The sequence below is a fragment of the Fulmarus glacialis genome, unplaced genomic scaffold (assembly GCF_000690835.1).
Source record: "Fulmarus glacialis isolate BGI_N327 unplaced genomic scaffold, ASM69083v1 scaffold2693, whole genome shotgun sequence".
NCBI lineage: Eukaryota > Metazoa > Chordata > Aves > Procellariiformes > Procellariidae > Fulmarus > Fulmarus glacialis.
The window spans coordinates 826-14427 of record NW_009200853.1 but is presented as its reverse complement, the minus strand read 5'-3'; the positions used below and the strand labels follow the sequence as shown (position 1 = coordinate 14427).

Genomic DNA, 13602 nt, shown 5'->3' with positions numbered 1-13602 from the left:
GGGGAACACGCACACACACACTCGCTCTGCGGTCGGGTGGACTGTTGCAGCTGCCCCAGAGCAGTTCTCCGTTAGTCTGAGGTCAGGTATAGAAAGCCTCAGGCTCAAAGCAGGAGCTGGTTGTGAAGTTATGAGCAGCCAAACACAGATGGGTAGGAGTTAGGCTGGATGCGAGCTCCGAATTGTCATCATCGTGTTTAACTGTTTAGATAAACCATCGTGAAAAGTCCTGGGTTCGAGCCAAAAGCTTAAGATGGATAAGCGTCTTGTTGTAGTGTTTTACGACAAGCTGGAAGGATGGCACTTCAACAGAAAGACTTTGGCGTTTTATTGCGATTGTAGAAAATGTATCCATGATAGTCCTCAGTCGCGTTTATTGTCAGCACTGAGTTAATTAGCCCGTTGTTCTTTTCAGATCGGTGGTTTCGTTTGGATCCAAAAACAGAGCTATTGGTGTCTCAGCTAAAAATCAGGTAGGTCATTTCCTGGCATTTGTGCATAACAGCAAATCGGCCAGTGCAAACTGCTCAAGTACCAGTGGGTGTAAAGAGTTGGCTTGCTGTAGTTAAAACCAAACAAATTCATTTCCCTTGTCAAACCTTTTATTTTAGAAATGCTGCACTATGCTGCCATGCTTCCTTCAGAGAAATGCAGGATGTTTTTGCTAGAATGTTACTGCTCTCATTTCATAATGGTAATATTTTCCAGTTGAGTACGTTCCTTTTCTGACAACTTAAAGTCGTTTCTTTTCCTAATGGTTGTATGTAGGATTTTCCTTGCACTTGAACAAAAACATTTTGAATACTGTGTATAATTTCTTAAAATTAGATGCAAAGGGAAAGTCTTAGCTTAGTTTCTTAAAGCTATTTAGGTACCTTACTACCTTTGGTTACATTTACACAGGTAGATGCCTGTGGTTTTGAAGGTGTAAGTCCTTAGGTTTGGTTTTTTTGATTGAGGTGCTCTGAAATATTGAATGTTTTCTTCATTAAAGTAGTATTTTAAAAGGAGAGCTTAATTCTGACAAATCTTAGAATAACTAAATGTAATGGTTAAATAAATCCTCAGGTACGGTATCGTAGGTTGTTACATAACTGCCACTGGTGGAGACCAAGCGTGCAGCCTCCGCTGGCCTGTACGGATCCCTTATGTGGTAAAAGGACTGCAGTGGGCTTCCATGGAGAGAGCACTAAAGGAGACTTCCCCCCCCCCACTGTAATAGCTCCCCTCTTAATTTTGAACAGCCAAGGAAACATGAATAGGTTACATATGCACAAGCACACATACACTTTCAGTTACAGGTTAACATTTGGAGTAATAAAGTAAATACATATATTTGTGTTTTTTCCTTAAATTTCATTTTAGCATTGCTTTTGTTTGACTGCTTCCACTGTTTCATGTCAGAAACTAGTATGATTCATCAGTGTGCAGAAATGAGTTGTTACTCAAAACAGCAAGTGATCTGAATCCTATGTACTCTCCAGTGTGTTTCAGTGTTGGTAGATTATTCCAGAAAATGCTGTTGAAAATGTGAAGTAAGCTGAAAGTGAAGTAGATTCTGTCTCTCGAATTGCTTTTAAAAGCATGTATTTGCAGTGATGAACACCTATGACTTCAGTTGCCTTCAGACTAACCTTTATAAGATGTTACTATATCTTTCATGCTTGGTTGTCGTAGCAGTTGAAACTAAATATTTTTGCCAGAAGAAAAGAATGCGATACTTAAATGCTCTGAAATATTCTACCATTTTATTTCTCTTGCTGTAATCAGTCCAGTTTGGCTGACCGCCTGAGGTGTAAATTGTGTTTCTTCTGTAAATGTAGAAGTTTCTTGAGATGGACAACTGAAAGTTATATTTTCAGTATCCTCAGGTGTAGTAGCTACTTAAGTCAGGGAGTAAAATGATCCTTTTCATTTGAATGAGTTTCTTATTTTAAAAAAAAAAAAAAAAACAGACAAAAAACCCCCACAGAACAAAAGAAAAAAAAAACCAACAGTTTTTGACTGGTGACTTCAGCAATGTGATTATGTGTGAGAGTGCTCATAATACTCCGAGGTGCCCTCTTTCTTTAACACTTGAGGAGCTGCTGTTGGAGCGAATTCTCAGAGAATTTCTGTTTCTTTTCGATAAGTCTGGTAGCATTGGAGATGAGAGCAGTATGTTAGTTAACAGACCATAATTCTCAGCTTTCTTAATTGTGACTAAGCAGAAAGGTATTAAAACATGCTACAGACCTAATGGCATACAATTACTCTAAAAATATCTTAAGATTGTTCTCTTAGAAAAGGCTCTGAGCTTAATTCTAAATTAGGCTATAAAAGCTACCAGAATGTTTGTGCTTCTCTGCCCACTGCATGGTAATTATTTTTGCTTCTACATTCTTCAGCAATACAGCTGTCAATTACATAGCATTCAAGTACTCTGAAGTTATGGCTATACCAATAAATGAAACCATGCTGGGAAATGATCTTGGACACAGGAACCTAAATACTCTATTGCATTAAAGTACTGGAATTGTTCCTGGCATGTTTTTTGGCCTGTACTAACTTGTGCTTTTACTAATAATTGCTGAGCACTGTTTGGTGATGAGAGTAAACCAGGGATGATTCCCAATAGGGAATTTGGGTCTAACATCTCTCTCTCCACTGAAAGCTTTCTGAAAGTTACTGTTTAAAAGTATGGGTATGGCCTGCTTCTTTGTCAGTGAGCTTTTCTGTTGGAGAACTGTCATAGTTGCATAGCTTTCTAATACAAAATGTAGCACAAATTCTTCAATTCTATGATAGAAAATTTTGCATGCTATAAGAAACTGATACTTTCCTTTGAGGATAGTGAATGCTAGGAATCTTCCTTGATATGCTCGTCATTTGAGTTATTATCATGCAATCTCTTGGTACCTGCCTAAATCTATTCTGGAGAGAACAACACACTTTTATAGTTTCTCTCCAATAGAATAGGATTCATTCTGCTCTGAGATACTTGCAGTATCTCTTTTAGGCTGGACTAGTCTAATTTCTGTTCTGCATTGCATTCCTGATAAAAAATTCTTTAGGTCAGTTGGTTCTGTGGGGAGCTTGCACTATAGTTTAGCATATACTTTAAACTGATATTGTTACCAGAAAAAGTCTCCTGTTTCTTGCTGTTGTCTACGCATTGTATCCTTTGATCTGGTACAAGAATTTGAGTGACTGCTAGGTGAACATGAACAGGGAAATCATGTGGTTTAAAAGTAGCTCAGGGTGAAAAAAGTAAGTATTGAAATGTACGGGGAGATTTACCAGGTTGAAACTTAGTAACTGTGAAAACAGTTGTTAGCACTTAATGTGATGGGGTTTAAAGTGAATGGTTGGAGGTGAGGTGGCTGGGATTGGAGTACCAGTTTACCTTCATTGCAAGTACTTGTGAAGCTGGCTCCTATCTTGAATTGTTTGAATTCTGTCTAAATTAGGTGACTAAAGTAGTAGGCACTATAGATCCTGTTATTGGTCATCTGATTGCTTCGAGGTTTTAGAGATACTTGTATAATTCTTATAATACTTAATATATAATGATCTGTAAGTATCTATGTCTCTGACTCATATAATCTTCTGTAGTAATAAGCTGATATAAAGTACCAGATAGCAATTACAGGTGTTATAGAAACAGATGTGATAAGTGAGTGAGCAGTTCTCTTAAAACTTGACTGATGCTTGGGGGCATACAGAGCAGCACTGAACATGCAGGTTGATTAAGAGTGGATTTCTAAATATCCTGTATTTCTTTACAGCAAATTACTCATGCCCACAACACAGTATCTAACTTCAAGAGATTCCATGGCCGTGCATTTAATGATCCTTTTGTTCAGAAGGAAAAAGAAAAGTTGAGCTATGATTTGGTTCTTATGAAGAATGGTGGAGTTGGAGTAAAGGTAAATTTGCAGTGTATCTTTTGGGGTTTTACAGCTAAATTTAAAAGCTTACATTTCAGCACCTAGTCATGAAAATACAGGTTTCATTTAATTACCCTAAAGGTTTTCTTTAACCTTTCTTTTAAAGAGGAGCTCTTGTATGAATAGACAGCTTCATCTTTAAATAGTGGATGTTAACTATCAAATTAAGGTTCATTTGTGAGCAATTGCTGAAATATGAGCTTGCCTGTTGGCAAATTGCACATCCAGCTCAAACATCCCGGCAGAAAAACTGGTAAGATAATTACGAGATCATATGGTTTTACTTCAAAGTATTAACCTTTCTGTCATTCTTGTGTGGAATGCATTGCAACAGTCTAACTATGTGGTTACGAATTCCTTATAAAGTAGTAAGAACTCTTCTTTAGAATAATTGCTATAAATGAGTGACATGTTTGTCTTTAGTGGACTGCCTGGTATAAGTTACTTGCAACAGATGTTCAAAACCAGTTTGTACCACATTGCAGGTTTGACTCTCGCTTACATTTAAAGGAGTTCGCTGATACAATGTTAGGTTTTCCTAGAATAGGTGCAGTTAATCACATCGTATTCATTTACAGAAGTATATAAAAATATTGATAATGAAGTTTGCTGGCATAACAGATGCTGCTGCTTCACTAATGAAGACTCTAGCTTACGGCTGTGCATTTAAGACTAGGATGTTTAGAGAACAATTTTTCTATAAAACCTGAAATTTTAATTTAATTTTAAACTTAATTTTTCCCCAAATTGGACTGATGTGAATAAAAGGCAAGTGCTATTTTCAAGAATAAATTGTAACATGTTCCTTCACTTCATCATTGCCATTTATTCTATTACACAGAAAAATGGTGATTTAAGAGTAATTTCTTGGCAAGGCAGCAACAAATAAACTTTTTGCTGAGCTTCATCTTAAGCTTTTAGTTGCTTTATGTGCATAGGTGAACTGTTGTTGCGCAGTTCTTTGTTTCAGAGACTCTTCACATATTTGAGCAGAAGTATAAAAATGTCAGGGGAAAATAGTCAGCAAGTAATTCTGGAGTTTTTTTGCAGTTGGCAGCAGTTTGAAAATTGATGGCTATTTTTACGTTTTTGGCATAACGCTGTGTGACCATGTCTAGCTTTAGTCACATTTTAGACTTGTGTCACTTCTAAAATCACTTCCTAGCCATTTACTTCATCTATAGAGTTGATATAGTTCTTGATGTTTTAAGTCTGTGAAAATGGAATTACTGCTTCTGTAGACACTCAACTGGGAAATTAAATTGTAAAGTGAATTCTGTAGTGAAATAATTAAGCATGTCATGATTGATAGAGTATTAATCAGCAGTGTATCAAAAAACATTAAATATAAGTAATTTTTCCTCTAGTTGAAATAATGGAATTATTTTACCTATTTCTTCTATCCAGGTCATGTACATGGATGAGGAGCATATTTTCAGTGTGGAACAGATTTCAGCTATGTTATTGACTAAATTAAAGGAGACTGCAGAGAGTAACCTGAAAAAGCCAGTAACAGACTGTGTTATTTCTGTAAGTAATTGTAGTGCACAGGAACATTATGTCTTTTAACTTCAGCTATTGAGGGCATTTTGTTTTTATTTGTGTAGCGTGAAAAAGGGCACTGCGTAAGCACTTACAAAGGGATTAATCCTAACTAACTTTAGAGCTTTTGACTTAAAGGAATCCCAGGGCCGCTTCCATATTCCAGACCCTGACGCACTTCATGAACTCATTCTCGTGGCGATGTCTGAACTTTTGGATCCAGAACATTTCTGGGATCTAGGTATATACCCTTCTGCTGCAGCTTGTTTCCGAGATTAAGCACACTAATTACTCATGAAAGACACCTTTGTTTATCAAATTTGCTCTCTGGCAGCTGAAAACCTTATTTTCTGTCCTGTTTATGTTCATCCTCTCAGTAAGTTAATTTTTTTTTTTTTTCAATTTATGACTGCACAGAAAATGACCTCAGATAAAGAACAGTCATTCCGTTGCAAAGCCTGAGTATAAAATAATGTCTGTCTCAGTGTTCTCAATGACTCTTTGAACAAGTCTGTCTCATGTTGCATCTAGGAATATTTAGTTCTGTTATTAGAAGAGTTTGTTCTCCAGTTGATACCTGGAAAGTTAGTGTCTTCTGATGATGTAGTTTCTGTCACTGAGGACATCAGATGTCACTGTCCAATGCCAATACTAGAGATCTGTAGCAAATTTTCAAAAACATATTCCTTCAGTATCTCTTACCAGTTCTTGCCCAAAGTAATTTTGACCAAAACAAATTCTCTCGATTCGTTATCCCTTACTTCTTTGCATCTCTCACATCTGTAATATTGCTGTACTTCCCCCCCCCCCCCCCCCCCCGCCCTTACTTTCTTGGACAGGAATACATCTACTAATTCTGATTAAGGTTATTCTATGTCTCCATAATACCCATTTCATATTTTGTACCAGTAGTTAAGGTTCCTAGCATTTGTATACAAATAATTCATTTGTTTCTTGCTAGTGTGTGCTCATGTAAACGAGCTGATGCTAGTTTAATTCCATCTCAGATTGACTGAATAGAATATTTGAAGTCTTTATTCAGTACAGTAGTTGCATGTTAAAAGACTTGCAGTGAGCAAGTGTATTCCTCAAAGAGGAGGAATAGATACCATTTTAAAATGAATACTTTCAAATAAACAGTGTGATATCTCATTTTCTGGAAATAACTTCCCATTCTCACCTGTTTTCTTCAGGTTCCATCATTTTTCACAGATGCTGAAAGGAGGTCCCTTCTGGATGCAGCTCAGATTGTTGGATTAAATTGTCTTAGATTAATGAATGACATGACAGCAGGTAAGTAGGGTAAAATAACAGTTTCTGCAAATGAAAGGTGTGATAGGGGGTGCATTTAGTTACTCTAAGAAACAGGGCTGATGTGAAAAATCAGCCATGAGACATAAACGTTCTAAAAACTTGTTGCTCTTCTCTTGATTTACAGTCTTTCTTTTTAATGTCTTCTGTGTGAAGGGGTAGAAGAGATGAAGTTTTAGTGATAGTTATCTCTTTGAATCACCACATGTGCCTGGACTACTTGTCCGCTTAGTTTACTGGCCAGATTTCATGGAAGAAACCTTATGATGCACAGTTGTGGGATTTAAGCACTCTTAAAGGAAGTTCCTTGATTAAGCATCAACACTTAGTAATTTCCAAGGCTTTTGTCAGTATAATTGTGGTTTTAAAACACACACACACGCAAAGGCAATTCATCTCCTTTACTAATCTGTTCAGAACTCTAAAAACACATTGGCAGAACCAAGAGTTTATTTGGTCTTTCTTAAAACAAGCGTTCTTACCCTGTCTTCCTGCATTTTTCTGTTTGTTTTTGGTGAGAGTGCATTTGTTCCATGTTTTTAAATGGCATAATAACTAGCACTTGTTTCCTGGGGGAAGGGTTGGGAAGTAGAGGTCTGTAGCAGAAGACAATTACTTTTCTGCTCCCACTGCCCACATTAGTTAGATAAGTAAGGAAGAGTTTACTTTGGGAGAATGTTCCTTGTGAGCTTTTTTGGTGCACAGCAGATGGATTCATGCTTTTGAATTTTATATTTTATTTTATTTTTTTAAGGAGTAAAGCAATCTTAAATATGCATTAATGGAGTGGTATCTTAAAATGTTTTTCCAGAATCAGTTTCAGGTGGTAATGTATAGGATTTCTAGTAAACATAGTTGTTTCATCAGTATTATGATCTTCACATTGAAGGCTATGTATTTGCACCTAATGAAGAGCAAATCTGACTGTATTGTTGCAAAAGCCACAGGTGCCTGTTTGTATCATCTAGCTGAAGCTTAATTCTTTGTTTATATAGCAAAGAGTGCTATAGAGAATGTGTGGTAGTGTGAATTCTTGGGCTGGGTGAGTGTAGACCTCACAGTAGGTACACTTGGTCCCATGTGCCTGGATTCTTCTGAGTTACAGGGCTTGCACATCTCTAAGGTGACTGTGGAGAGAGGAGGAGGAAAGACAAATATCCAACCCTCTATTTTTAACCTCAAATTCCATTTCCAAAATGTTTATGAAGAAACTTTGTATCCATAAAGAAAAAAAGTTAGTTTAGCACTTAAAAAAAAAAAAAAGAAATGCTTTCCAACTTTAGCAGTCAAAAAAAAGTACCTTTCCAACTCCTGAAGTAATCCTTCACACCTGATTCAGAGATGACCTCTCATGATGGGGTGATATAAGCCAACTAAAGGCCTTGCCAAGAAAGGATTGTCACTTCCTTTTTGTTTGTTTGGCACAACACATTAGCCCAGTCTTTGGCCATGCAAGAACCTTGACAGCTTTTCGGGACTTTTTAGCAAGGATCTTTAGAAGCTTTGTCATTGGCATGAACAGTCCCCAGAAAAGCAGATAGCTCTTTCATCCCCTTAGCAGCACCAACAGCCTTTCTTTACTGTGTAGCACATAGCATTTCTAATTTTCTTTTCTTTACCTTGCAAGGCTAATGAGTACTATCCAAGTTTTTCTAATATTTTAAATGTAAGAATCTTTGATTATGTCTTTGGGGAAGGGGTCCTGAGGTATAGTAGGGCAGAAAAGAAAAATAGCTTGGTTTCTTTTTTAACAAAAGACAAATTCTGCTGTGACTTACTGAGTTTTGTTCATAAATTTAGCTTGGAAACAAGGGCAATGTGTTCAGTCTGCTCAGAAATACAAATGTTATGTGAATGAACAGACTAATACACAATTTCAGTCAAATCTAGATCTCGAGGATATAACAGATACATTTCATGAAATAGAGTTGCTGGTTTTAATTAACTACCTCTTGATGACTGCTTGTGGGAGGGATTAATGAGTGCTGGTATTGGGTTTTTATAGATGCCAAAGAATCCACACAGATGAGAATGAATGCACCAACTGCAGGGGAACTTCATTAGACACCAGAATCCATAAATCTCAAGCCTCTGATCAGTGGGAAACTTGGCTGTCCTTGTTCCAGATGGTCTGGAACTACTGCTTTTGATGTGAGAGAGGGAGTCAGTGTCCTTTTCTCCTCACGTGAGAGGATGTCAGTGTGACTATAAAACATCGCTCTTCAGAGCACGTATTCCCAGCCTTCCTTACCACCTTCTCAAATGCTCTAATTCTCTTGCCTGATAATCTGTCTAGTATCCTGGCCATCATCTTAATCTTGGGATTTTTTCGTCCTACACAAATGGACATTCTTGCACATTCTATCTCATGTCAAAATCTCAGCCTTTCCTACATAACCATGTAGCCAAGACTCTCTAAGGTTTTATTTATCTTCAATTACTGCATCAGCCTCCTGCCTAGCTTTGACACTCCTATCTATCCAGAATGAATGCTGCTGCAAAACTGTGTTCTATCCTTTGACTTCATTATCCTGTGTTTACATGCCTCACTGGCTTCTATTTTACACTTTTGATGTACTTCACAAACTGTCCCTGCCTGATAGTCTGTATAGACTGAGATTCTTCCCTTTTGCAGCCTCTGCTGACCATTTATACCATTCTCAGACCAAAACCTTCATGCCTGGGAGATACTCCTTGTAAACACAAAACTGGGTTTGGGTTTTGTTGTAAAGATGCTCTGTGATTTTGATTACTATGGATTACTAAGCAAAGCAAAAAAATTAGTTGTTAATAAACAGATCAAAGTAGAAAACCCCTGAACAGGGTTGTTGCTTCTTAGTTTTGCATGCTTAAACACTTAGAGAGCATATACATGACTGAGAAAGGATCTTCTGCTTCTCGGATCCTACAACATATATTAATTTAATAAAGCTTCCATGTAGGTAAGACCTTGCATAGGTATATGTCTGGATTCATCTTGCTGCTCTTGATCCTCTAGCTTAATATTCACAGGGATGTGATGGCATGCAATTGGAGACTCACTAGAGATTGCGTGGATAATATCTGACACTTGTTTTGCAGTGGCTCTGAATTACGGAATTTATAAACAAGACCTTCCAGCTCCTGAAGAGAAGCCACGGATAGTTGTGTTTGTTGATATGGGACATTCTGCATTTCAAGTATCAGCCTGTGCATTCAACAAGAGTAAACTAAAGGTAGTAAGATTAAACGAAAACAAAAGGGTTTGAGACATTAGAATCAACTAGTCTGTAAACCTGCCTTGTTTTTAAAATTCTGAAATAATTTAATGCATGGGAAGTGGCAATGAGTCAAAAGGTGAAGATTTTTATCAGTGTCCTTCATTTCATTAGAATGGTTTCAAACAGAGGCTGTAAACTCCTTGCAATATGCACCAATGTGAGATATACAATACAACTGCTATCATTTAGTTTGTTTTCTCTAAGTGGATGTGTGTATAGATTAAAATTGTGAATGCTTAGGATTGTCACCTAGTTACTTAGTTCTAGTTCCGCTGTAAAAGCGAAGAGCAATTTTTGGCTGATATGGTTGATGGAAGTACTTAAGCCTGCGCATTGGAAGATAGGCTGACGTGTCCCCAACCTTTTTGAAGCAAAGGCTTGCTGATGTTGGAAGACTGCTATTCCATTTGATTTTTTTACTGAGCGTAAGACTAAATAATTGTGTTCTTTCAAACCAGGTACTTGGCACAGCATTTGACCCTTTCCTAGGTGGAAGAAACTTTGATGGAAAGCTAGTAGATTACTTCTGTGCAGAAATAAAATCAAAGTACAAACTGGATCCAAAAGCAAAAGTTCGAGCTCTTCTTCGTCTGTATCAGGAATGTGAGAAGCTGAAGAAACTGATGAGTTCAAATAGCACAGACATTCCCCTAAATATTGAGTGTTTCATGAATGATACTGATGTATCTGGAAAAATGAACAGGTGAGTTCTATACAAGACAGGCAGTTGCTTTGGTGGCCGTATTTCTTAAACAAGTGTTTCTCTCCATATTTGAAAGAAACTTACTGTGCTAAAATTAAGTGCAAGTGCTGAATAGCTGTGGCATTTTTGTGATGCAAGAATAACTAAGGCTGTGAAATGTTCAGCTATCTGAGCAATGTTTCAGTGTGATGATGCATGCATAAGAAGCTTGGATTCTTTTTTGTAGAATGACACATTCTTAAAACCATGGACTGATGCATGCAAACCAGACCCGGGGGGGTTGGCTGCATATTTGGGCCTCCTGCGTATTTTAGGTAACCTAAATCCCATATTGCTCTCAAGATAGCAACAACTGAAGCTTTGTTCCTTTTTTCTGTTCTTACAGTACTGTGGATATTGGCAGAGAAATGGAGGACAGAAACGGTGCTTGTGGGGGATGACTTGATTATGTCCTGAGTGTAAATGAAGTCTCTGTGTGTGTATCTGTCTCTCTCTTGCACACACTCACAGCCACAACTTAATTTGTAGTCACTGTTAGTCCTGTAACTGCTGCCGAGAGAGTGGTGGGGTTTTTTTTCCTTCCCTCTAGTATTTAGGCAATGGTTTTTCATTGTAAAGGAAGCATCAGTGCTTTCTGTATTCTTATCTGTAACTTCTGCTGGGAGGCAAATATATAACATCTGCCCCGACGATACCTTTTATCTTATTTAAATACATTGATAGCAGCATAGGAAAATCTGTAAGCAACTGTTCATGTACTGCCTTGTCTGTGATTGTCACTTCAGCCTACTCACCGGGTTTAGCTTTAAGTCCCTTTGCAGTGTAGTTAACAGACCTGGTCACCATCAGTTTGGAAACAAGAATACAAGGAAAACTTAGTGGTGGGACAACCGTTCTTTGGTTAATTCCATTTCTTTCCTTAGGTCACAATTTGAAGAATTGTGTGCTGACTTGCTGCAAAGGATAGAGATGCCTCTGGTTTCATTAATGGAACAAACACAACTGAAAGTGGAAGATGTAACTTCTGTAGAGATTGTGGGAGTTTCCTGCTGTCAAAGAGAAGATTGCTAAATTCTTTGGCAAAGATGTCAGTACAACGCTGAATGCAGATGAAGCCATAGCTAGGGGCTGTGCTCTACAGGTATAGTACTGGCAACACTTGATAAACCTAAAACATTTCTTGAGATCACTTTTTTTAAGAATTAGCCATGCAGTTATGAGAAATGGCAGAAGTGGTCCATTTTAAAGCACACAAGGGAACATGCATGTTCACTGGGTCTTTTTATGGGACTATGCTGTTTAAAAATTCCAGAGTACTCCTCTGTGGTGCAGTACTTCACTGAAAGTGCTGATGCTGGGTGTATTCTTTAAGCAGTCCCCTCTTTGCTTCAAAATCAGATACCTGCCAGATCAATACCTGGCTCCGAGCCTGGTGTCACCAGCAGAATTTTGGGTTTTTTGATCATGGGTTGGTCTGCATGACACTAGGCCTGCTGGTGACAGATGGGGTACACCTCTCTCGAAGGGGGGAAAAGGATCTTTGCACAGGAGTTAGCAGGGCTCATTGAAAGACCTTTAAACTAGATTTGAAGGGGGAAACAGATGAAACCAGGCTCATGAGAGAGAAGCCTGGGGGCGGCATGCCAATGTTTGAGGGACGGTGTGCCAGCGAGGTCCTTCGGTCTGCCATCTCAATGGAGGTAGGGGTTGGAGATCCATGCAGCAGCAAAGACACAAGGATTATAGATGTGTTAGAAACCACGGAAGTGCCTGAGAATGGTCACATAAGAATTAGGGTTTCTCCCCCAAAAAGGCGGTGGGATCAATAGGCCAACTGGAGTGCATCTACACCAGTGCACACAGCATGGGCAGCAAACAAGAGGAGCTGGAAGCCATTGTGCAACAGGAAAACTGTGCTATAGTTGCCATCACGGAGACATGGTGGGATGACTCACAACTGGAATCATGCAATGGATGGCTATAAACTCTTCAGAAGGGATAGGCAAGGAAGGAGAGGCCATGGGGTAGCCCTGTACGTTAGGGAGTGTTTTGATTGTCTAGAGCTTGATAATGGTGATAAGTTTGAGTGTTTATGGGTGAGAATCAGGGGGAAGGCTAACAAGGCAGATATCATGATGGGAGTCTGTTATAGACCACTCAACCAGGATGAAGAGGCAGATGAAATATTCTACAAGCAGCTGGGAGAAGTCTCGGAGTCGCTAACCCTTGTTCTTGTGGGGGACTTCAACTTACCAGATGTCTGCTGGAAATACAATGCAGTTAAGGAGTGCCCTGGAGTGTGTGGAAGGTAACTGCCTGACACGGCTGGTGAGCGAGCCAACTAGGGAAGGCGCCCTGCTGTACCTTTTGTTTGTGAACAGAGAAGGACTTGTGGGTGATGTGATGGTTGGAGGGCTGTCTTGGGCATAGTGATGACAGAATGACAGAGTTTTTGATTCTTGGAGAAGTAAGGAGGGGGGTCAGCAGAACTGCTACCTTGGACTTCTGGGGGGCAGCCTTTGGCCTGTTCAGGAGCCTGGTTGACAGAGTCCCTTGGGAGGCAGTCCTGAAGTGCAAAGGAGTCCAGGAAGGCTGGACATTCTTCAAGAAGGAAGTCTTAAAGGTGCAGGAGCAGGCCGTCCCCATGTGTGGAAAGACGAGCCAGTGAGGAAGAAGATTCGCCTAGATGAACCAAAGAGCTTTGGCTGGAACTCAGGAAAAAAAGGGGAGTTTTTGACCTTTGGAAGAAGGGGCAGGCAACTCAGGAGGGCTACAAGGATGTCATGAGGTTATGCAGGGAGAAAATTAGAAGGGCCAAAGCCCAACTAGAACTTAATCTGGCTACTGCCATAAAAGA

The 13602-nt window shown here is 38.9% G+C and overlaps 1 protein-coding gene across 1 annotated transcript; it reads left to right on the top strand.

The window, feature by feature from the left end:
• The first annotated feature begins 419 nt into the window (after positions 1-419).
• Positions 420-11892, top strand: LOC104073803 (heat shock protein 105 kDa-like). Its single transcript, XM_009573728.1, is given in 8 exon segments — positions 420-473; positions 3768-3908; positions 5337-5459; positions 6665-6764; positions 9864-9997; positions 10501-10745; positions 11669-11785; positions 11787-11892. Coding segments are annotated over 7 exon segments (852 nt in total). The 5' UTR covers positions 420-473; positions 3768-3881.
• The last annotated feature ends 1710 nt before the right edge of the window (positions 11893-13602 follow it).